The sequence below is a fragment of the Notolepis coatsorum genome, assembly GCF_963971535.1.
Source record: "Notolepis coatsorum genome assembly, chromosome: 9".
Classification (NCBI taxonomy): Eukaryota; Metazoa; Chordata; class Actinopteri; order Aulopiformes; family Paralepididae; genus Notolepis; species Notolepis coatsorum.
Window position 1 is genome coordinate 111,551,228 of NC_140173.1, and position 25,705 is coordinate 111,576,932.

The 25,705-nt window shown below is 42.2% G+C and overlaps 1 protein-coding gene across 2 annotated transcripts in view; it reads right to left on the bottom strand.

Annotated features, from left to right (window-relative positions):
• Positions 1 to 25,705, bottom strand: part of hspa12a (heat shock protein 12A) — a 99,847-nt gene that overhangs the window by 5,462 nt on the left and 68,680 nt on the right. Inside the window, exons 8-11 of one of the 2 annotated variants that reach the window (XM_084322105.1) lie at positions 13,290 to 13,376; positions 11,549 to 11,653; positions 7,335 to 7,593; positions 3,952 to 4,055 (exon numbers count right to left, since the gene is read on the bottom strand). In XM_084322105.1, the coding sequence (XP_084178231.1) occupies positions 3,952 to 4,055; positions 7,335 to 7,593; positions 11,549 to 11,653; positions 13,290 to 13,376 (555 nt within the window). The remainder of the gene's footprint in view (positions 1 to 3,951; positions 4,056 to 7,334; positions 7,594 to 11,548; positions 11,654 to 13,289; positions 13,377 to 25,705) is intronic. The other variant, XM_084322106.1, reaches the window with a different exon arrangement.

Genomic DNA, 25,705 nt, shown 5'->3' on the forward strand with positions numbered 1-25,705 from the left:
AGGCAGACGGCAGGAAGCAGAGAGCCTTCTTGTTACTACTAGCCGAGGAGCTAGTCTCTGTTTCACCTAACACTATTGCTCCGTGATCATAGCCATTCATCTCTAAAGCTAACCACTATTTGTAAAAGCCACAACCACGTTACCATATTTGTAATAATGTAAATCATTGTGTCGTTGTACATATTGTGTTTATAACGTTAACCAAGTGCTATCCGAGGGGCTACTATCGTATCAATATGCCGCGACGTGTAGCTTGCTAGCTGGCATGATGCGTGCAGTGCTTTGCCCCACAGGTCTGAGAAGAGGACCTGCACATTTTACTCGTTCCCCAAACTCCTCTACATGCCCCGATCTAAAATGGTTCACGACAGTAGCCATAATACTAACGTTAGCGGGGTAACGTTAGCCAGAGCCATAGCCAGTAGTACTATACGCCCGGACGCGTGTAGCCTTTTTCCAACGCGTCCGCGTTTCCGGGTTCCCGTTTTGCGCTGATTGGCCGCTGACCTACGGTAGTACGCCCCCCTCGCTATGAGCGTAGCAGGAGGACGGACGCTGAAATCAAACAGCTGTTAGCGCGATAGCCGCCGTTCTCGAAACCTAACAATGCCCGATCTAAACTGGTTCTCTCCTCTTTGGATACCTTTGTCCTCACAAGTATTCTGCCAGAAAACGTATGGACACGACAATAGTAATAAGTAATAACATTCTGCAATGTTAAATAACGTTTATCCATTCAACTAGCGGTACTAGGTAGCTAGCCTAGCCGCAATGCTATGGTTGATCCCATTCACGTTAACATGTAAGCTAACAACAGCGTTAGTGAATCAATGGAACGAAGACATAGAGGAGGAAATATCTTTAGAAGAATGGAGCGTGGCATGTAAAGAGGCACAGAGTCAGACAGTCAGTAGCAACCTAAAACGTATACAATATAAATGGCTGATGCGTACATATATAACTCCTGTTAAATTGCATACGTTTAATGATAATATTCCAGATACTTGTATTAAGTGTAGTGAGGAAAGGGGGACACTGTTCCACTGCATATGGGAATGTGTGAAAGTGAAAACCTTCTGGCAAGATGTTATTGATCTGATCGATCAAATCTTATCAAAGAAGTTGCCATTGAATCCCAAGCTTTTTATTCTTGGTTTATATCCTACCACCCCACATCTACAACGCAAAGAGTTTAGATTTATAGATATGTGCATATTACAAGCAAAACGTGTAATAGCTCTTAATTGGAAAAATGTTGATGGACCAAGAATTGGTATGTGGATTAAAGAAATGGCTTCAAATATGTCAATGGAAAAGATGTTGTATATTGTTAGACGTAAACAAAACATTTTTGATAATGCCTGGGGACCATTTGTGTACTTCTTAAAGCATAATACGAATGTTGGGAACTTGCTTCAACAAGAACGGGATTAGGGGGAGTACTGTGGGACAACTCTTATTATTGTGTAAAAACGACAAGAAACACCCTTTACTTAATGTGTAAAACATTTTGGTTGTATTATTATTTATTTGTGTTTATTTTTTATTTAAATCTGTATCCTTCCTATGTGAACCTGTTTTTGAAGTTAATTATTATTTTGTGTGGGGTGGGGTTAGGGGAGGGTGAACGGGGTGAAAATGTTTGCTGAATACTGCTCTGCTGATATACATGTTGTAATTTGCAAACTAAAACCCAATAAATATATTGTTAAAAAAAAAAAAAAACAGCGTTAGTGCAGCTAAAGGGGCTATCGTGTCAACATCAGCGTCCGTCCTGCTCAAACACCTTATAACTACTACTATTGTCGTGTCCAAAGTCTTCTGCCAGGGAACTTATGGACACGACAATAGTAGTAGTTATAAGGTGTTTGAGCAGGACGGACGCTGATGGCGATACGATAGCCCCTTTAGCTGCACTAACGCTGTTGTTAGCTTACATGCTAACGTGAATGGGATCGACCATAGCATTGCGGCTAGGCTAGCTACCTAGTACCGCTAGTTGAATGGATAAACGTTATTTAACATTGCAGAATGTTATTACTTATTACTATTGTCGTGTCCATAAGTTCCCTGGCAGAATCCACAACCACGTTACCATATTTGTAATAATGTAAATCATTGTGTCGTTGTACATATTGTGTATACAACGTGAGTAGCTAACGTAGCTTAGCGCGATAGCCGCCGTTCTCGAAACCTAACAATGCCCGATCTAAAATGGTTCTCTCCTCTTTGTATACCTTTGTCCTCACAAGTATTCTGCCAGGGAACTTATGGACACGACAATAGTAGTAGTTATAAGGTGTTTGAGCAGGACGGACGCTGATGTTGATACGATAGCCCCTTTAGCTGCACTAACGCTGTTGTTAGCTTACATGCTAACGTGAATGGGATCGACCATAGCATTGCGGCTAGGCTAGATACCTAGTACCGCTAGTTGAATGGATAAACGTTATTTAACATTGCAGAATGTTATTACTTATTACTATTGTCGTGTCCATAAGTTCCCTGGCAGAATACTTGTGAGGACAAAGGTATACAAAGAGAGAACCATTTTAGATCGGGCATTGTTAGGTTTCGAGAACGGCGGCTATCGCGCTAACAGCTGTTCGATTTCAGCGTCCGTCCTCCTGCTACGCTCATAGCGAGGGGGGCGTACTAGCGTAGGTCAGCGGCCAATCAGAGCGCAAAACGGGAACCCGGAAACGCGGACGCGTTGGAAAAAGGCTACACGCGACCCGGACGGGCATAAGGCATAAGTTGCCTCGAGTGACGTCATGGCCCTGCTAGCGTCTGATAAGCTTTTAGATTTGCTCCGTGCATGTTATTCGTGCATGGACCTTTTTAACCCTTTCTGAGTGGCATTTCAAATGGAAATAAATAAATAATGAAATTAGATACCAATGATGTAAACTACCCATAACTGAAGAGTAGGGTTTAACCTGCAAGTTGGCCTTTAAGTATAGATTAGCCCAGCGTTAAGTGTGTGTTTTATGGCAGAGAACTCTAGACAAGCTACAGGCTAGAGTGCTGCAGGCCTCATGCTTAGGACCACAAGTCATGAACAAGTGGAAAATGGTAGTAATCCAATTTATCCTCTATAAATGGGTTAAGTATTGATAGAGAGCCTGTTTTCTCCAGGGTGTAGTGAATAAGAAGACCTCAGAGTTTATTCCAAAAGCACTACTATTATTAATAATGATTTCCAACTTCTTACTCAGTTAGTAGCTGAATGAAACTAAATGTACCCTCCCCTTCCCTACTCTGACAGAATAACACTCTACTTCCAACCCCCCCCCCCACCCTCTCAAGCCAAGTATTATCAGGCTGCTCGTCAGATTTGAAGCAGACCAGGCTAAAGTAATGTGACCTACTTTCCTTGGGTCCAAACCCCAGTAAATAATGGAGGCTAGTTGTTTACAGGGAGATATGATGGGAGGGAAGAGAGGGGGCAGTTTAAGTTCACTCTCATTCTCATTCTTCAAAAAGTGTGTGTGTGTGTGTGTGTGTGTGCGCGCGCACGCGTACATTTTAGGTTCCTGACACAGGGAAGTACCGCATGCGGCCAAAACAGGGCTTAAGTAGACCTGTTCTATCATAATGTCATAACTAGACATAATTCATAGTATATAAACCTGTTATTGTGACATGTTATATCCTGCTAAGATATGATAAGATATTCCTTTATCGATCCCCTTGGAATTACAGTATTTTCACATGTTAATCCTGTTATAGGAATTACAGTATTTTGACATGTTAATGCTGATATAAGAATTACAGTATTTTGACTTGTTATATCCTAATATAGAAATGACAGTATTTGACATGTTATATCATGACATAGGAATGACAGTATTTTGACATGTTATATCATGTCATAGGAATGACAGTATTTTGACATGTTATATCCTGATATAGGATACAGTGTGGTGGTGGGAGGAGACGGCAGCTTACTGAGGTGCTGGATGATGTGATCTATGGTTGGCTTGAAGAGGCCGTTCATGGCATCTGGATTCATCCTCAGCATTCCCTGGGAGGACCATTTGACAAAATCCACACTGGAAAACAGGAGGGTGAGAGAGGGCAGGGAGGAAGAGGGAGAGAGATAGGGGAGGGAGTGGGCAGGGGGGAAGAGAAGATGGGGAGAGGAATATATTGAAATTCTTTTATTGGGAAAACCACTTGAGATACAGTATCTAGTTTTCGAGAGGGTCCCACATTTTGTGCATTGTAACACATGACACACAACAACAACAACATTTTTATAAATACAGGACATACAAAAACACAACAGAACAAGTACACATTGTAAGAGGATATGTCTCATTATAAGAGGATATGTCTCAATCTCCATCATAAGAGGCCCACTCCACGGCAGTCACATGACGCTGCCACCGCAGGGCAAACAAATATGCTTACCCTGCGATGACACTGCCAGGCAGCTACAGCGAGAAAGGCCCAACAAAACATTCAAAGGGTGAGTAGAATACAGGATGTAATAGAAATTGAGCTCCAGGACTGGCAGGAGAAGAGGAGCAATCAACCCGCCCAACGAGCGCCCAAATCAACCAATCGACCCCCCCTGCCTAAAATAGGAGTAGAGCCAACTAGCTAACCCGTAACACCCGCATAAAGGACGGCTGTGCCCCACGTCCCCTCACCAGCCCAGGAGCCCCACCAAGGAAGCATGTACACTTGACCATAAAATTAGAACAAAGAGCATTTTTAAAGAGGTAAAATGAAGATATGGATCGAATGATCACCGGAAGATTGTTCCAGTCCGAAGGGGCTTTGAACATGAAAGATTTCTTGGCCATTGCTTTTGAAAATGGAGAAACTGTGAAAAAATACTGTACAGAGTGTCTTAGACGATAAGTGCAAGAGAAAGGGACCATCAACTGTTTCAGGTAAGCAGGATAGTCAGAATGGATACATTTGAAAATCAATTGCAGCCAATGTCTGTCTTCTTAAAGTAGGAGAAGGCCAGTCTAAGGTTTGATACATAGTACAATGGTGGGTTGTGAACGGACAGTCAAGAACAAATCTGCATAGTCTATTGTAAGCCACATTTAGAGGTGATAAATGGGTTTTGGAGGCAGCTTGATAGACAACATCAGCATAGTCCATTAATGGCAAAATAAGTTGTTGTGCAAGTCTCTTTCTAACAGTGAAGCAAAAATGGAGGAAGAGAGGGGGGAAAGGGGGGGAAGGGTGAAAAGAGAGGACAGGGAGTGGGAGGAGAGGAAGACAGTGGGGAGAGGAGTAGATGGCACATTGAAAAACAGACCTACAGAATGGACACCTCAGAGAGGTCTGGAGAAAAATACTGGTGATATTTCTCACATGTGGCAGGTTGTGAGACCATTCTTTATCTTTCTATGTGCAGCTCCCTGCCAATTCAACCATAAATACTAGAGGAATCCATAGTATCTGTCCCTGGTATGATCCCTAAGGTGTGTCTGTGTGTGTGAGAGAGAGAGAGAGAGAGAGAGAGAGAGAGAGAGAGAGAGAGAGAGAGAGAGAGAGAGAGAGAGAGAGAGAGAGAGAGAGAGAGAGAGAGAGAGAGAGAGAGAGAGAGAGAGAGAGAGAGAGAGAGAGAGAGAGAGAGGGAGAGAGAGAGAGAAGCCAGGTAGGAACCGTGACATATATGTTGATGTTGTTTTTCAGAGAGAGGAGATAAAGAAAAAGAGATAGCTTGTGAGATAGTGTGTGGGGTGGTGCCTGTGTCTCAGCGCGCCTCCACAGAGCCTCCAGCGCTGAGACAGACCATTATTTACAGTCATGAACCAGACACCCAGAGGGAGGCTCAGGTTTCCTCCATATAAATATCTGGACACTGACTGACGGATTATGAAAATCTATAAAGATCATGGTGCAATGCCATTAACGGACCAGATGAGTCAATAATGACTGGACATAGTAGGAAGCACTATTACCGTTAATATTGGTTTAATTGTTTTAAAGTGTACTCATAAAACTGTACTTTATCATGTTTTTTTTTAATCTATCATATTTATGTGGTTAGGAAACACTTAAAGGGCAAGTTCATTTTGGACTCCTAGTCCTATTTCCTACTTAACAATGTAAGTAGTCCTTTACATTGGAGTAGTAAGGAGTCCTTTCTTAGCACAGTCCGGCTAGTTAGCCTCAAAACTAATGGAGTCAATGGGGCCATGCTTCAGTCTGTACAAGAAATAAACACAGAAACCTACAACACAGTGCACCCGAAGTTGGTTTCATCATTTATTTCAGGGCTTGTACAGAGTTGAGTGTGGCACCATTAATTTTCTCTTGGTGGCTAACTACAAGATGCGGTTATCCAGTATTACAAACAGCATGGACTGTGCTGAGAAAGGACTATTCTTTAGCTTGTCCTGCATGTCATTCAGTCATGTTTTGATAAGCTCAGAGCACCGGGCCATTCTTTTCTATGAAAAGTAACCTATTTGATTATCTGCAGTGGAGGACGTTTAAAAGACGAATCTGGACACGCCCAAAAGCGAGGGAGAGGGTGTTGTTTTTCTGAACCCAAAACAAATGTACTCAAATGTCAGCTTGGGATGTATGTGGAAGATTGATCTAGAGTGGGAAGACCTCAATGTCAGATGAAAACAAACAGGATCTAACGTTATGTCTGCTCAAAGGTCTGAAAGCATTAATAGTTGTTATATTGTATATAAATGGTCTCTGGCTAGACTATAATGCTAGGCAATGTGCAGCCAAGCCAACAATAACAGTATTAGCATTAGCATTAGCATTAGCCGTTTCTAAAATGACTTGTGCATGGCAGATCATATTTTCTGGATTCCCTTTGTAAAACCAATGTTCAGCAAAGGCTAATCGTAGTGAATGAAGGGGCATGTTCAATCTGAAACTGTTTTGTTGGGCTGAATGCGACCGTGGTCAAGCTAAGGCGCTTAGCAGTGGTTGCTAAGGTATGATTGGAGGGTCAAGAAAATAAGGCGGTGCTTGGGATTGCACAGGGAATTGTACAGGGAACTGCTGAGGAGGACTGTGTATATATATCATAAATCTAACCCGTTCGACTTGTAGGCCTACCATGAATTACACATGAGTAATTGTCAGCTAGCTAACGTTATGTTATAGCATCAAAAGCTATCTATAATAGCTAACATTAGCTAATTTGCTTGTCAAGCTTGCATCAACATCGTATGTGTAATTCATGGTACAACTCAAACAGAATCAAAACATTATTTAACTATCATACATATTGTTTCCGAAATAGGGTCCCATTAGCAGATGGGAAGGGACTTTGCCTCTCTATTCTAACAACATGACTCTATGACGTGCACATACACATACACACACACACTCACTTGCTCTTGCGCAGGGCATGCTCAACACTGTGGCCCCTAAACTTCTTGTAGTAGTCAATGAAGGAGAAAGGAAGGTTGATGTTGAGGGGGTTGGTCCTGTCGGGTGCTGCCGCCCTCTTCCGTGACTCAAATGCAATCATCAGGTCCACCCAGGCGGCCGGCCTCTTGATCTTGAACTGGTCGATGAAATCCTGACCGAAGATCTTACACAGGAGCTTCTCGAACTCATAGTCAATACCGATGGAGCCATAGGGACCGCCTGTGAAAAACATGGAGAGGATATGCAAAAGGGAATGGGAATGCTGGTCAGTATTAGCTCATAGTGTATGGGTCAGTATTAGCTCATACTCTCATAGTGTATGGGTCAATATTAGCTCATACTCTCATAGTGTATGGGTCAATAATATTAGCTCATAGTGTATGGGTCAGTATTAGCTCATAGTGTATGGGCCAGTATTAGCTCATAGTGTATGGGCCAGTATTAGCTCATAGTGTATGGGTCAGTATTAGCTCATAGTGTATGGGCCAGTATTAGCTCATAGTGTATGGGTCAGTATTAGCTCATAGTGTTTGGGTCAGCATTAGGTCATAGTGTATGGGTCAATATTAGCTCATAGTGTATGGGTCAGCATTAGGTCATAGTGTATTGGTCAATATTAGCTCATAGTGTATTGGTCAATATTAGCTCATAGTGTTTGGGTCAGCATTAGGTCATAGTGTATTGGTCAATATTAGCTCATAGTGTATTGGTCAATATTAGCTCATAGTGTATTGGTCAATATTAGCTCATAGTGTATGGGTCAATATTAGCTCATAGTGTATGGGTCAGCATTAGCTCATAGTGTATTGGTCAATATTAGCTCATAGTGTTTGGGTCAACTGATACTGGGTCAATCAAAGGGGTAGTTTAGAGGTGATTATTTTGTATGAGGAGACATTTTGGGGGTTGGGTTTTGGACATTAAGTGGCATGGAATACTTGCTAGTAGTGTAATTGATGCAATGCCTTTAGCTTACTCACCGCCCGGTTCCAAGCAAACCGGGACGCACCAGACAGGCAGGAAATGTCCCTATCTTATAAATGGCATTTTTCAGTGGTTTGCATTGTTTTCTAGCAATGTAGGGTTGTACCAACACTGACTAGATGTGAAATTTCTACCCAGTCCCATTCCTCCAGTTCAGCTGAGACAAGAACCTCCCCCACTAAACCAAGCCATTCTGAATTTATGTCAATCTGTGACGTGTAAGCATGCTTAACTGTGATTGGAGGAGTTAGCGTAACGTTGAGTAAGTATGAGCAAAACCAAGCAAGTGGAAATAATGCGGAAGCGGTTTCCCTGTCAGTCAGCACTTCCTCAAAAGAGAGAAAAAGAGAGAGAGACAGATAGAGGAGAGAGGCGTATGTCTCTCTCTCTCTGTCAAGAGAGCACTCGCTGTATCCCTGTCAACCGGTTGCAAAATATCACAGCGCACACTCCCGCGCGCACTCCCGTATTCCGATCCATGCAATAATATTCACGGGGCTATATCTTGTCATGCTAAACAAGTTACCAATGCATTGTCCCGTGGGATTATGCCCCCCCGCGGCGAAATTAATTAGTCCCACAACCATGCGTCAGCAGTGGCACACACACACAGACACACATAGGACTTATATAACAGGAGGTGCAAATCCAGAGCCTGCTGAATAATGACCCCCACCACCCCAACAACAGCCTGTTCAAGCTGCTGCGGTCAGGCAAGCGCCTACATACACACGCTACGAGAAAAGAGAGACTCCGGCTCAGCTTCTTCCTCCAGGCCATCAGAACACTGAACACTGATCTCTCCACTCACAAGTACACATGAGCACATACACACATGCTGCAACCGCTTTAAACAATCACTTTAAACAAAATGTCACTTTAAACTAAATGGAAAAGACACTTTAAAGGAATGAGGAATATAAAAGTCACTTTAAAGGAAAGAACAGATGGTTCTTGTATAGTAAAGTGTATAGTTTAGATATAGTAAGTATAACATAATGACGGAGTTAAAATTGTATATTGTATAGTAATGTACATAGGAACCAGTGCCTTCTCAGGAATTTTGCATGTCTATTTTTATCATGCACATCTTATGGCTTACCTGTTTTTTTTTCTTCTATGTCTTTTTTCTTATTGTATTATTACACAATCGATGCGGGCATGACCACCCGCTTTTCACTGTATACCCTGGTATGTATGTGACAAATAAACCTCTTGATTCTTGACACATGAAAACACAGAGACACGCACACACAAATTGGCCAGGCTGCTGAAGCCTCGCGTGTGATAGCCTCTTCTCTCTCCCTCTCTCTATCTGTCTGTCTCTCCCTCTCTCCCTCCCTTAGGGGTATCTACCAGTGCAGGTGGGTGACTGTCACTCAAAGCACATTGCGAGTATGGGCAGAGCCCAGCCAAAAACAGCTTGGACTTTGCAAGGGCAGAAAGTGGTGCACCAAAGTACTTGATTAAAAATACATAACAATGAATTTTATTGAATTTTCTTTTACAGATGTGTTCCATAGACTCACAGGAATTGTGTAAAATTGCCCAAATAGTGAAAAATAAAGCAAAATATGACCCCTTTAACACACACGTTAACATGCAGGCAAAAGCTTCAACAATCAAAAACAAAAAGCTATGCTTGATTCATGTTGGAACGTGGCCTAGCACGTAGTGACTATGTCACACTGCGTCTAGTTCCAACAAATCACGTTGTTCTAAAGCATGAGAAATGCTTGAGGACCGCAGTTTTTTGTTTTGTTTTGTTTTTTGATTGAAGCTTTTGTCTCGTGACCCCATTTGTTGCCCCCAATCACTGGACTCTGTGAGTCAGCTAATGGCATTTCATCAACTACACTACTAGCAATTATTCCCTTCTACTGAATGTCCCAAAATCCCAACTATCCCTTTAAACTTAATGCGTAATGGAGGGATATTGGAGCACTGGTGACAGAATGCTGTGTTTCAATTAAAATACAAATTCAAACTATCTAGCCATGGCAGACTATTTGATTCCTTAAGGGCTCGAAATTGCCTGAGTTTTGGTCATATGCTCCCGAAATGCTCCCGCTGTTTGGCTGCTTCTATGTGCAGTGAAAACTACTCCAATGTTTTAGAACCTAGTCATTGATTTAATTCAGCGTAACCTAAGATTAGCCACGGAGCTAACGCTAGCTAATCAAGCTCACAGAGAGATAACAGCTGACAGCAGGTAGTACAGGTACAAATCAAATAAAAAAGGGGGTGGGGGCTGTTGTGTAAACCTTGTACTCTTTAGTTCACATATAATAAGAGACGGAGAGTGTGTGATCACGTTGACTGTTTACTAGTAAGTCAGGAAGTACCGTGCAACATACAAATATGTCCGTGTAGCAACACGAGACAATACCTTACAGGACAGGGGCCCGGGGAGGGAGCTCTGTGTGTGTGTGTGTGTGTGTGTGTGTGTGTGTGTGTGTGTGTGTGTGTGTGTGTGTGTGTGTGTGTGTGTGTGTGTGTGTGTGTGTGTGTGTGTGTGTGTGTGTGTGTGTGTGTGTGTGTGTGTGTGTGTGTGTGTGTGTGTGTGTGTGTGTGTGTGTGTGTGTGTGTGTGTGTGTGAGCGTGCGGAAAAGACCAGATGACATGAGTTTGATAGTATTTACTGAGGATTGCCAGATAATGTTGATATTTAATTAAATGTTAAAAAAATAATACAAAATAAATGTACATGATCATGCAACATAAAACAATTGTTGTAGGAACGGTTTGGGAGAGGGAGGTAGGGAGGGGTTTTAGATTGTGTGTTGTGAAGTTTAAACTTCAGAGAGAGAGTACAAATTTAACTCTGGCCTCTTTAAGTGTGTATTCTTCAACGTAATAGCTTATCTACTTGAAATGTACTGAAAAAAAATTATATATGTGACACAAAATTGCGTATTTTTTTTGACCGGTAAGAAATATGCTTGGCGGGTAGAATTTTCCCATCTACCCGCCACTGGCCGGTGAGTCAAAAAGTTTATTTCGTGCCCTGCGTGAAAACAAAAGCAAAACCACTGCTAGTGTTGCAAAAAGAAAGAAAGAAAGAAAGAAAGAAAGAAAGAAAGAAAGAAAGAAAGAAAGAAAGAAAGAAAGAAAGAAAGAAAGAAAGAAAGAAAGAAAGAAAGAATAACGAAAAAGAGAGAGAAAGGGAGGTTTTGGTTAATCCTCTTACCTGAGGCTTTGTAGAGCTCCTTCAGGTGTCCCTCAGGGAGACGTATCTGATGGACTGTAAGGTCGACTGTTCCGCCACCGCAGTCAACCACCACGTAGCGGTCGCCTGCACAGAGATAAAAAAACACGTGTGGCAAAAAATACTCCAGCTTGAGTGGCATCTAAAATGGCTTAATAAATACAAAATAAAGTGATAGCATCCTTCTCAACGGTGTGACTTCTGGCTCTTATTGACTAAGGCCCAGATCAGACAGGAAGCGTTTTTCAGGCTGTAAAAAGTGAGGCGCACTGCACTGCTTTTATTTTGCTGCGACTAGGAGATTTATAAGTCAGTCTATCAGGTCGAGTGTGTGTGAAGGTGTGTGTGTGTGTGTGTGTGTGTGTGTGTGTGTGTGTTCATGCCAATTGGCTAAAAGGAGGTGTGGCAATGGGAGTGACCTATCGCAAAAGGGTATGGATTCCAAATGGATTCACAGATTTGCACAAAATCTTGTGGAAAGGTTGGTCATGACAGCTGATTAACTGTGCATGTCAATAAAACAAAAAGGCGCATAACTTCTAAACTGATTCACGTAACATGGCCGCACTTTGTGGAGATTGATCATGGGGCAAGGACACACACAGCCACACCCCTTGTGTGTGTGTGTGTCTGCATGTGTGATTTCATGCATAGATAGATCATAGCTATTGTGAATTTGCACTTGTTTTTTTTTTTTTTTATATATTTTTTATTATTGCAAAACAAAAAATTATTAAAAGTCAGTACTCAACACACAATGCATAATGAATGAATTTGCACTTGTTTTTGTTGATGTCTTTGAGTTTAAATTTTTTCACCTTGGGGTGTTCAGGGCACTGAAGCTGCTCCCCAGATGCTGAAAAGTGCCCCGTCTGATCCGGGCCGAAAAACACTGTTTTAGAAACAGACTGAAACGAGGTTGAGCGTAACTCGATGTGACACAATGCCCTGGAAACACCACTTCAGTGATTCTCAGGTGAGTACTGGCCACTCAGATTCTCCCCCCTAACAGATTCTGGTGGTAAATGGAGAAGAGGAAGGGCGAGGAGGGGTATGGCATGATGGGGGTATTGGTGTGGTAGGTTAGGTTTGTGGGAGGAAGGGTGGTTTATCTCACACAGCCACGGTCACATCATCACTTATATTTTGGACATTTGGCACCACTTAATATTACGGTAGGCAAATTACTGTGGAATAACACAAACATAACCAGAAATTACTTGCTAAATGGCCTAGTAGTTTCTGGTAAGATTTGTCAATGAAAAGGAATTATTACCTCCTTGAGAAAGTCCTTAATTACATCTCATTACCAAGTAATTAAGTTATTTCTGTTATTACACAGCAATTACCCTGTAATTTGTGTACTGTAATATGAGGTGCTACCGAACATTTTGCTCACTGTTACCAAATAACATGTCTAAACAGTTTTGTTAACAGTAGAATAAGTGACCTCACTAAAGGCTTACAAGTGAATGGATGTCCTCAGGATTCCTATAAATCCGACTTTGAGGCAAAAACACTTTGTTTGGGTCGACCTCTCAGTGCAACAGGTTTTAACTTTGTATCAGAGCAACATTCAAAGCCACCAACACAGTTTTATACAACAAGCAATCCATCGGTATTGTGGTCTGGGCAGCGTAGGAAACAGCAAGAGCAAGTCGCACCCCAAAAAGGAAGAGAAAGAGAAAAAGGAAACAAGAGGGATAAAAGAGAAAGACTCTACCTTCTTCCAGCTCCGACCAGAGCTCTCCTACGACATTTTCCACCAAAAAGGTGCGGCTCTGTCGATTACGCCGGACATGATCCTTGGCTGGTTATTAACAGAGAGAGAATGACCCAGTGAGTGTGATGAAGGGCAGAAGAAGCGCTTGTGTGTGTGTGTGAGGCAGTGGGTCAAGCAAGCAGCAGGCGGACAGGGCTGTGGAGTGTGGTGGTGGGAGGGGGGGGTTGGCTTGTGAGGTGAGTGGCAAGATTCTACATCCATTCTCTCCATAACGGTCTATCAGGAGTTGCTACCGATATAAACAGTCATCCATAACACACACAGTGCCCATACAATACCCAGAGCAAGCAAAACGGTGATGACATCGGTAGAGTATGCGACCGTGTCGTCTCCGACTAACAACAGGAAGACGCGGTAACACTGAGCATGACCACATCGACAAATCTGTCAAATGGACATTTCCTCCTACACAGGGGGACAAGACGGAGAGGGGAAGAGGCCTTTCTGATCCTCATTAGCTTTCGGGAGGTCGTGAGAAAGGTCTGTCGTCGCTAGCATTACTCCTTCCCAACACTGTATAAACAGCATCGGTTCAATCCGGATGTAACCTTCCAAGAAATATTGGAAGCCTGACTTGACACAGACGTGATAAAAGATGCTTGGGGTGTGAATTATTACACATTATGTGTTAGTTTAAGATGAAAACAGCCACAGCAGGGCAGAAGGTGGACTCTTCCTGTGGGCTTCCCTCACAACACAATAAGTCGGAGTTCCACCCAGTTGGAAAAGGTTTTGTAACGTCCGGTGAAATAATATAGCATTATAAATTATTGGCATGTCTTCTCTCAGTCTGTTTGTGCATTGACACAATTAAAGCAGCAATATTATAACAAAATAGAAATATGTACCTCTTTTGTTTGGCGCAATCTTGTTAATTTCTATTGAAAAGCATTACTAAATAGATCACTGAACACCAATAAACAACTCTACCTGCACTTTTATAAACTGTACTCTTAGCTTGATGCCTTAAAGGGGCACTTCCCCAAAAAACAATGCTGATTTATTTTGTACATAATCTCACACACATCCAAAACTCTAAACAGTTTTGCACACATTCATTTAGTCTGATAGTTACTGAGAGTAAATTTGTTTGAATATGGCCACCAGTGATGTCATCGGGGACATTGAATCCATGTGTTGTGTTAATTACAGCACCATGAAATGATGTAGATGAAGAATGTCTTATATGGACTGCTACCTTATCATTTCCCTATAATTGAAACTAGCTGTAATCTACTCCACAGTGCACACAAAGTAGCTTGACCCATTTACTTTGCATTCATTTGTGGCTAACTAGCTGGAGCTATTAGGAGGAACAACATGAACTGTGCTGAGAAAGGACAACATCATTGGTAAATAGCAAATAGGGCTCCAAAACTATGAACTATCCATTTAGATTATATAGTTCAGTCATTCTACACTCTAAACAGGTCATTGGAGAGACTGCAAATGACAAACATATCATAACATCTGACCTGAAAACATGTCAGTAGCCTGCAGCGTTAGCTACACAGACATCCGCACTGAAGAAGACAATTAGCATAGCCTAAAGGTATTTCCTTTGGTCTTGTGTCAACAAGGCAAAACAGGGTGCAATAAAGAGGCAAAGCTGCAGGCCCATTGCAAAGAGGACAGTATAGCAGAGAGGCGGTTTTTAATGGAATTGTTCGTAACACTAAAAAGGAAACAAAACGACTTGCTACAAAACAAACATATTCAGGGAAAAGGATTAAATGTGATGTGATTGTGTAAAATCATAATTTACTGGATTTTGAGGTGAAATGTCGGTTTTAAAGACATTCAAATGAATAACTGCTGAAAGGCTGGGAATCGCACAGTGAGTGGTTGCCATGGTAACTAAGGACTCTGTGGCAGAAACTACTAGATGGCGCATGTATTTAAGCTGGTCTAAGTCATGGAAACTATAAAAGAAGGAAGGGTCACACGTCAGAATACCAGCGTTCTATGCTGTTTGGGGCCAGACTTTGGTGACAGTTCTATTGAAGCCTATATTCAAAAAATATATATACAAGCTATCTGAGGAAATCAACCAATATAACATTCATAATAGTTAATAATGCAACAAATTGCAGATGATTCTGACATCCGATTTAACCTGTTAAAATACATAAACAAGTAGATGGTGATCCCAATCAAATCAATAGCGGAAGAAGGCATTTTTCTAACACATAATTGTCTTTTTTCACCAAATTGACCATTTTGTGTTGTCAGTAATTTACCAGTGACTTCACATATTAAACAGAAATTACAATATGTATGAGAGATTAATAATGAACATGAGTTGAATATTAATGAAAGATTCCACCCTAAAACATAATGTAGATTGTTATTCTAATAATCTTGGACAGTTAAGTCAATATCTATAAACACAGACAGCTGTCTCCCTAAGATGGAAACCAGAGCATCAAGACTTACATTTGTGATTTGATTTGAAGTCGGTCCAGTGAAATTGAATTTGTCACCAGCTTCATGGGCTCAAAGAATTTTTGTTTGAGTTATTGCAGTCAAATTCATTTTCAGAGCTCACAGCTGTGAATCATAAAATGTACCCATATCCCAGTAAAATCACCATGGGTAACTTTCATAGTATCCTAGGAGTTGTTCCACTTGTCATGGTTGGTTTTGACTTGGTTTGGTGGTGCTGTGATGGACATCTGTCAATCACTGGATTCTGTGGATTTATTCCTGTGATGGACAGCTGTCAACCCCTGGACTCTGTGGTTAATTGCCCCTTAGGAGGGCAGGTGTATGGGCTTGATTGCACCTGATTCAGTGCAGCTGCCCCTAATTGTGGCTAGGCCTATTTTCTTTTTTTTTATCTACTTTTTCTCCCATTTTTTTTTTTTTATTATTGGTCTTTTTCCCCCTCCATTTTTCCTCCGATTTTCTCCCATCCCAATGTTAGTCGTATGCCAATTCCCAGTCCCTTCCTGGTCGCTGCGCACTTACCCCCCACAGTCAGATCATCTGGGAGAGTGGAGGCTACCACGTGCTTCCTCCGACACACGTCCAGCCAATCACCGCTTCTTTTCACCTGGCAGCGCGGATTCTCATCGAGAGGGCGTAGCGTGTGGGAGGATCACACTATCCCCCTCAAGTCCTATCCGCGCTTAGCAGGCGCCCCGACCGAACTGTAGGAGTCGCTGTTTACAACGACCCGGACCCACCCCGCCAGCTTCTCCCACCCTCTAATACAGCCAATTGTATTAGTGCAGACGGCCAGCCAAGCTGGTGACAACCCCGGAGCTGTGAGCTGGATTCGAACAGGCGAATCCAGCTCACAGCTCCGGGGTTGGTGACGAACGCAATCTCCACTCGGCCACCTAACCGCCCCCTTTTTCTCCCATTTTCTATTTTTCTCCCATCCCAATTTCGTATTGTCCAATTCTACCCTCCCCTGTCTCGAACGCTGTTAGGCCATGCCTCCCACAGGCCGGCTGCAATGTGGACGAAGCCTTGCATCACATGTCCCCTCCGCGTGTAGCTTTTCTCCAACGCGTCCGTGTTTCCGGGTTCCCGTTTTGCGCTCTGATTGGCCAGGTCATGTGACATGTGCGCCAATCGTGGGACGGCAAGTTCTGCGCCTATTTCCGGGTCGAACAGCCTGCAAACTACCTAACGCCTAGTTTATCAGTGGTTAAGCTTAGGCGACTCTTTCGAAGTTGGTTAAGGTTAGAGTTTGGAATCAGGGCAGGCGTTCTATCGCCATGCTCTAAGACAAACTCTAACCTTAACCAACTTCGAAAGAGCGCCTAAGCTTAACCAGTGTAGAAACTTGCGGTCCCACGATTGGGCGTACATGTCACATGACCTGGCCAATCAGAGACGCGGAAACACGAACGCGTTGGAGAAAGGCTATAGGCGTCCCCTCCGGTACACGAGGAGGCAGCCGTTGCATCTTTTCACCTGCACAGCACGATCTCTCAGCGGCGAGGGTCTGCGTGGGAGGGACACGCCGCCCTCGTCGCTTCCTGATTCTACTGCGCAGGCGCACCAACCGACCTGTAGGAGTCGCTGTCCACAACGTCCGATCCCCACCCACCAGCTTCCCACCCCCTAATACTGCCAATTGTATTAGTATGAACGACCAGCCAAGCTGGTAGCAACGCAGAGAGCTTGGCTCGAACCAAGCATATCCTGCGTTGGTAGCGAGCGCCTTGCCCACTGCGCCAACTAGCCGCATGGCTGGGCCTATTTAAGCTTGAATCTTGCTTGAATGTTGGTTATCCTTATGGTCAGGCTTTCAATAAATCAGTTTTGTGCTGTTCTCCGCCCTGTTGAGCATTTAGCCTCTCTCTGTAGCTGTTAGGCTACTGGCTTTATTTAGCACTTTGTTTTTGAGAAGCTGTTTTGAGCTGAGTGTTTCATTATAGTGTGTTTCTTTTCATGTGTTTCCTTTTGTTTTATATCTGTCATTAGTCCACTATAACCCATAAACTCATTTAGTGGAGGTTTATCATTTTTGTTTAACATATTTATATTCTTTATATAAACTACAATTGTAGGAGGTCTTATGCCTTTGTGGCTTATTTCAGGTTTCCCATAATACCTCTTTATTAAGGTTTGTTGGTTTTTGGAGTTATTTATTTTCTAATCAACTCCTTGATTTGAGGCAGTCCACCTGTAAAGGTTGTTTTTAGTTGTTTATTATATTTATTATTTATCAATATGAACGTGTGCTTGAGATTGTGCGTATATCTACGCACAGCTCCGACCGTGCATACATGGTACCAAGCAGTAGAATAGGAAAACTGCAACAGACGGAATAAGCTTTCATGCATTAGAGTTCCAACACCGACGTGTTCGGTATGACTCATAATTAATTATAGTTAATTGTAAAATAGAGACATGAGTGTAATTATTGTCAAACCCTATAAATAGCATTTGGAATAGGTCTTTCTGAATGAATGCAGCATGGTTTATCTTGCGTTATCGGAAGACTTGTTACGGATATAGCAGTCTATTTGCCGAGAGAACATAAGTAGACGCAGAACAGAACAGAACATAAATCTACCCTTGCAAGTAGGGATGTCCCGATCGCATTTTTTTGCTCCCGATCTGTGATTTTGAGTATCTGCCGATACCGATTTTTCTCGATCCGATCTTTCGGCAATGCATTAAGAAAAAAGAAAAGAAAAATTGCAATCAAGTTGACCCTTAACACATTAATCGCCAATGACGAGTTAACTTGTTATAGCCCGCCAATCGTTGGACGCCAACAACGAGTATAGGCCTACTCGTTGTTATGATCGTTATTTCTTTTATTCGCTATTTCCATTCACAATTCATCCTGCTGTGCTGTAGGACTGTGTGGCACTCTGTCTGAGACCGCAACGGTCCGATACCGCCGCCTAACGCCTTACGGCCGCTATTGCACTCCATTTGAAATGATGTGGTTTGTTTTCCAGGCCAAGCTGCAGCGTGCAGGCGGGGTCTAAACACTCCAGCAAGACAAGCGGTTACAACAGATGCATCGACGAGTGTCCCCGCCCCCCCGTTCATTTTCTTTGGTGGATAACGTTGGACACACGACCGCGACCAGTATTTGGAATGACGATCAGATAATTGGATTATTCTTTTTGCAGTACATCATAGACAAGATAAGGACTATATATTATCAATCTTGTGTTGATCCGTTAGAAAATGTCCCGCGATTGCAGCATGTGTCTGTGGGCCGTGGCCCGTTGGCTGGACGGACGCCCCCCCCCCCCCCCCCCCCCCCCTTTCGTGCATGCATGATGAAACATAATATTTAAATATTTAAAAACGATTAAATATTGTTTAAATTAAAAAGCTGAATATTATTTTGTGTCATGTTTCCAAATAAGAACAAAATGCTTTCTACCTTCAATTTGTTGGTTAGATGACCTCTGTGATCAATCTCGCTCTGAAGTTTCTCTTTATAATTTGCTTAGCCATTATTCCACATTCCACAAACAGGCATGTTCCCATGGAGGTGTTTAATTACCATATATGGTTGATTATGGGCGGTTCTGTATGCAAATACTTAGAATCGTGCACAAGCATAGACGGTAAGAACAATTGGTATTTATCAACACGGAGTACTTGCATGTGTGCGTACGACCTGTGTACGCACGTTTGATAAATCCAGATTTGTCTGTGCGTAGAGACATTCTAAATTCTGTGTGTAGGAACGAAAATAGGACACTTACTATGCATTATTGATGAGGGCCCTGCAGCCCTCCAGCACTATTCACTGTCTATGGAGAAGCTCTGGGATGTGTCTCTTGATGACATCATCACTTAACACCTAGAGCAGGGGTCAGCAACCTTTTTGACATGAAGTGCCTGTTTGAAATATAGTTGTAACTAGTGTGCCATATCAACAATATTACATGCATCGTAAAAAACATTTCTCATAATCAGGTATTTTTTATGATAATTTTTACATTATTACATCATTATTGTTATTGTTATTATTAACAATATTATTATGATGGTTGTATCAACCCTAAATCTGAGTTGGGGCGGGGGGTGCAATGCAGACAAACAGTTTTGCTTTACTGAGCTCCGTTATCTGGGGGCTGTAGTTGGTCACTTTAAGCTGCACACCGGAGCATCTTTTAATCCAGCTGTTTGCTGTTCTCTGATATTTTCTGACATTTCGTTGATGCGTCGCTCAACACTTCAAGCTGACATGGGGATATCTTTTATCCTTGATTTGATTGTCTCTTTGTTTGGCAAGCCTTCAAACAAAACATCTGAGCTACAGAGAAAAGCCTCCTTGATATACTCGACTTACAAAAAAAAACCTGTGGGAGGATTTCAACAAGATATAAATATCAAAATATTTCACTATAATATTTCAAAGCAAAAAAAATATATATATATATATATATAATTTTTTTTTTAAACAAATTCTTTTTATGCTGCCCCCTGTGCCAATGAAAATGCCCCTGCGTGCCTATGCAGGCACGCGTGCCTAGGGTTGCCTACCCCAGACCTAGAGTCTGGTATTCAGCTTAAAGAAAGAATTGTTCATATATCAAACCTGGGCTGTACAATATTATAGAAATAACATGTGAATTTTACTTTAGGGTGGATTTTCCTTTTAAAGTAAGTACTACATCCTCTGCTTATACTGACTATGTGAACTTTCTTTGCACTGCCTGCTTGCTCAACTGACTACTTCAATACACTTTCTTTGCAATGTAGAATTCAATGTAGAGGTCAATAGAAAAGTTATTTCAGGGCCAAATTACTTCTATTAGCAATTACAAAAGAAAAGAAGAAATACATTTATATTCAAGCTCTCACATGTATGTATACTATTGTAATTGAATGCCTTGTAAAGGTGGCATGGTCTATCTATCTATCTATCTATCTATCTATCTATCTATCTATCTATCTATCTATCTATCTATCTATCTATCTATCTATCTATCTATCTATCTATCTATCTATCTATCTATCTATCTATCTATTGAACCTTACATGTGATTGGCCTGTATCTATTGAATCTTTATGTCACCTCTGTGCTCTTATTACTTGATCTCAGTGCAGCCTTTGACACTATCGATCACTCGATTCTTCTAGGTCGGCTTGAGAACCATGTTGGCATTCGGGGTCTCGCACTAGCTTGGTTTAAATCCTATTTAACTGATAGAACACACTGCGTGGTCTATAATGATTTAACATCTGAGACCCTCCCAGTGCAATGTGGTGTCCCACAAGGCTCTGTCCTGGGCCCTTTGCTATTTTCGATTTACATGCTACCCCTCGGCGATATCATACGCAAATTTGGCATAAACTTTCATTTTTACGCTGATGACACCCAATTATATATACCTATTAAGCCAAATGATTCCTCCCAACTACAAAACCTTGAGGCCTGCTTGCTTGCCGTCAAAAAATGGATGTCGCAAAACTTTCTACTCCTTAATGCAGATAAAACTGAGATGTTAATTGTTGGCCCCCCAAACCACAGAGGCCTGTTTCAGGACATCTCCCTCAACTTTGATACCTGTCATGTATCCCAGAGCTCCACCATAAAAAACCTCGGAGTCATTTTTGATTCCTCCCTCTCATTTAATGCACATATAAAAAACGTCACCAAAATTGCATTCTTCCATCTTCGTAATATCGCAAAAATACGCCCCATTTTAACTCTGGCTGATGCTGAAACCCTGATTCATGCTTTTGTCTCATCACGTCTGGACTACTGTAATGCACTTTTTTCAGGCTTACCTAATTCAAGCATCAAAAATCTTCAACTCGTGCAAAATGCGGCTGCACGGATACTAACTAGAACTAGAAAATTTGATCACATCACACCAGTTTTGTCCGCCCTACATTGGCTTCCTATCCAAGCCCGCTCTGACTTTAAAGTGCTACTCCTCACCTACAAAATTTTAAATGGGCTTGCACCGCTCTATCTATCTGATCTCATCTCCCGATACTCGCCCGCTCGTGCTCTGCGCTCACAAAATGCGGGGCTTCTATCGACCCCTAGGGTTAAAAAGAAATCCGCCGGCCACAGAGCCTTTGTCTACCGCGCTCCCTACCTGTGGAACAAATTACCTGCCGTCATCAGGGGCGCCTGCTCTGTCGAAGCTTTTAAATCCCTGCTTAAGACTCATCTTTTCTCTCTCTCCTTCAACCTACCTTGATCTCACCTGGTCGGGGACTGACCTTTAGATTAATCTGTGTAGTTTAGTTATGGTACAGGGTACTACATGGTACCACTGGGTAGTTTACTATAGGGTAGTTTAGTTAGGGTACAGGGTACTACATGGTACCACAGAGTACTACTTGGTACTGCATGGCATTACAGGGTACTACATGGCTTACACAGCTCTACATGGCACTACAGGGTACTACATGGCACCACAGGGTACTACATGGCACTACAGGGTACTACAGGATACTACGGGGTACTACATGGCACTATGGGGTACTATAGGGTACTACATGGCACTACGGGGTACTACATGGCACTACAGGGTACTACATGTCTGCTCCTTTGCAGCACCACAAACATGGGAACTCTCTAACTCTTCCCCCCCCCCCCCCCTCTCCCCCCCCCCCCTCTCCCTCCCCCTTCTCTCTGAGTACCCGTCTCCTGGCGCTGACCAAGGTGATGGATGCCTCGGGGTCTTGGCCAAGCTTGTAGTGACTGCTCTACATGCACCTCCGAGGCATTGGATCAGTTATTCACCGCCGTCTGTCCGTGGTCCTGTCAACTGATTAACAGACTGTTAACAGATTAACAGTCAACGCGGTTTCATTGCTGGGTTAAGTACTTCTATTCTATTCACATAATACGCTTACTTCATATATCTACTCCATTCACATATATGCCTACCACTTGTATCTATTGCTATGTCCGCCTACTACAATCTCATGAGCTGTCTAACGCCTGTCCCGTCTCCCTGTCTTCCTATGACTTGCTGTCCTGGAGTGTTGACCGGAGTGTTGGACGTCCCGTGACGAAGGCCGGGAGATTGCGACCCCCTCTGCGTGCCCCCCTGTCTTCGGAGGTTTCGTAGTGGTGACCGGAGTGCCGGATGTCCCGCGATGATGTCGGGGAGTTCGCGACCCTCTCTGTGCCACCCCCCCTTCCCCCTGTCTCCGGCTGTCCCTGAGCAACGACCGGAGTGTTGAATGTCCCGTGACTAAGACGGGGAGGACGTGACCCTCTTGCGCCGCCCCTGTGCTTCAAATAGATCCGCTATCAACTCTATCTTTAATTTTTCAAAATGTACAGTTGCTATTGCATGCACTCATCTGCGTTTCACCACACACATGAGTGCATGCTTACCAACTGTCCGTCTGCAACACTACTATCACCGACATCTAAGAAGGGAGATCCCCCCTTGAACGGCCCTTCTAAGGTTTCTCTCCTCCACATTGCCTGTGGAGCTTTTTTCCCTATTGTTAGGTTTTAGTGAGTTTTTCCTTACCTTCGCGTGGGGTATGTCTGGGAGTGCTTGCATTCTTTCATTTATTTGCATTTATCTAAAAAATGTTTGGACCCTATGGTGTTCTTGTTCTGTTCTTGACTTATTGTTATGTTGTCTTCTTGACTTGTTTAAAGAAGACCTGTACGGCCCATGGGGACATTAACGTGTGTTGTCGGGCCCTATAAATAAATTTGATTTGATTTGATTTGATTTGATTTATGTGCATACACATTTCCTCCCTGTCAAACATCCGCATCTCTAGGACTTGTTTTTTAATGAACACATTCAACATTCCAGCAGACATAATGGAAATAATACATGTAAGTAGCAAGGTTATATTGCCTTTGAGGTCGCTGCCTACTTCAGATGGATGGACAATTTTACCTTTATTAACCGTTTGGATTAAAGGCCCTTTTGAAAGGTATTGAGCAAATGTTCTTTGCAGTTAATTCCAACCAAGTCATTTGATTGGACTAGAGGCATTCAATGAGCGCTGATATTCAGTATAACAACACTGGGGACTTTTAACTATATGTATCACTCCGCCACACAGGTGTTCTATTAATAACCATTAATTAGGCAACGAGTTCAAGAGCGCAGTTGTGGAACAATTTACGGTCTAAGTTCAAGAGCGCAGTTATGGAACTATTTACGGTCTAAGTTCAAGACCGCAGTTGTGGAACTATTTGATGGCAGAGCTAAATAAATGATTAAATAAACAAACAAATCACGATGTGTTGTCGCTTATTACTGTGTTAACTAATAGATGTTGATTGTAGAACTGTTGTATAAAAGCAATATCACACTCGAGGTTGTGCTGTTATACTGAATATCAGCGCGGCTGTGATTATCTTCAGTACAAATCACAGCCGTGCTGATATTCAGTATAACAGCACAACCTCGAGTGTGATATTGCTTAGATAGTCTCCACAAGAGTTGTTGTTGAACTAGGGGGGGGGGGGTAAGATCTATTTGCATGAAAGCATTATGCTATTATGACATATCTGAGTACAGTAGATTGAGAGACGGTCCTGAAAGCCAACGGCCTTCTCAACCTTCACATTAGATCACTGATGTGGAACAAACACTGAGGCCAAAGCAAAATGGGAGTCCATGTGAAAACAAACTGAAAGGGTGCATTATGGGAAAGTAATTTGCTATTGCTGCTTCACATGCCGATGAATTGGATGTCATGGGAGTCCAGAATGGTCCCTTTCAATTTCAGAACCAGCAAATTTTTTCTATATGTTATTGAATTGCCATTCATATAGATTCACATTTGTGATTTATGAATTGCACTAATTCCATCACTGCAGTGCCCTCAATGTGCAGTTAATTTGGCATAAACAAATTTGCCAAATCCTAGTATCAATCAAGATACTTTGCATTTATGCATATCAAATGTTTTATAAAAAAAGAAGCAAAAGCAAGTTGAAAAGTGATCTTGGGATGTAAATAGTGAGCGACGATTTATTTAAAGGCCCAATCCACTATACTATTTTTACTATAAACAAACAAACCAATGTAAACAAACATTTTAAAGCGACAAAATGTAGCAAATTCAATTAAAAACTCATATAACCTTGTTTTCTAATAATAGTCCTTGTATCAAGAACTCAAGAAAATTAACGTTTTTCTCAATTTTCAAAAAATTTTGGTGGTGGGGCTATCCTCTTATTTAGGTTTTAATGACGGATTGGGCCTTTAACTCCATGCATTAGGTGTCTAGATGGTAAATGAGAGCATGTTTACCATGACCTGGGGAAACTATCACATAACAACAAGTCAAAAGGAGGGAAAACAGTAATGTTAAAGTTTGTTATAGCAAAACAAATTACTGGCACACTCTCAAAGAGACAACATCTCATGGATATATGTATGTATTGGCAACTTGCACTCCATACATCTTAATCCTAGTAGGTTATATTCATAGTATTCTCATGACGTGTGATGCATTTACTACCAATATGGTACACAGTTCTCATTTAATGATGATCACCTGTTATTTGATTATAATCACCTGTCGTTTGCCTGCCAAAACCTCTGCAATGATGATGTCATTGAATACTATGAATAAGCTTAAAGGAACACGCCAACATTATGAGAAATGTGCTGATCCTCTTCTGCAGAGTCAGACAAGAAGATAGATACCAATGTCCTCTCTGTGTGTTCAGTAGAAAGTTATCCGGCTGCAATCTAGTCTAGTTTAGCACAAATGAATGGATGCGGATGCGGACCAGCTAGCCTAGCTGTTGGCCAAAAACACCTCTCCTGGATTTTAAGATAAGCTAGATTGCAGCCGGATAGCTCTCTACTGAATGCACAGAGAGGAAATTTGTATCCATCTTCTTGTCTGACTCTGGAGAAGAGGGTAAGCGTATTCCCCATAATGTTGTGAATGAACTATACAAG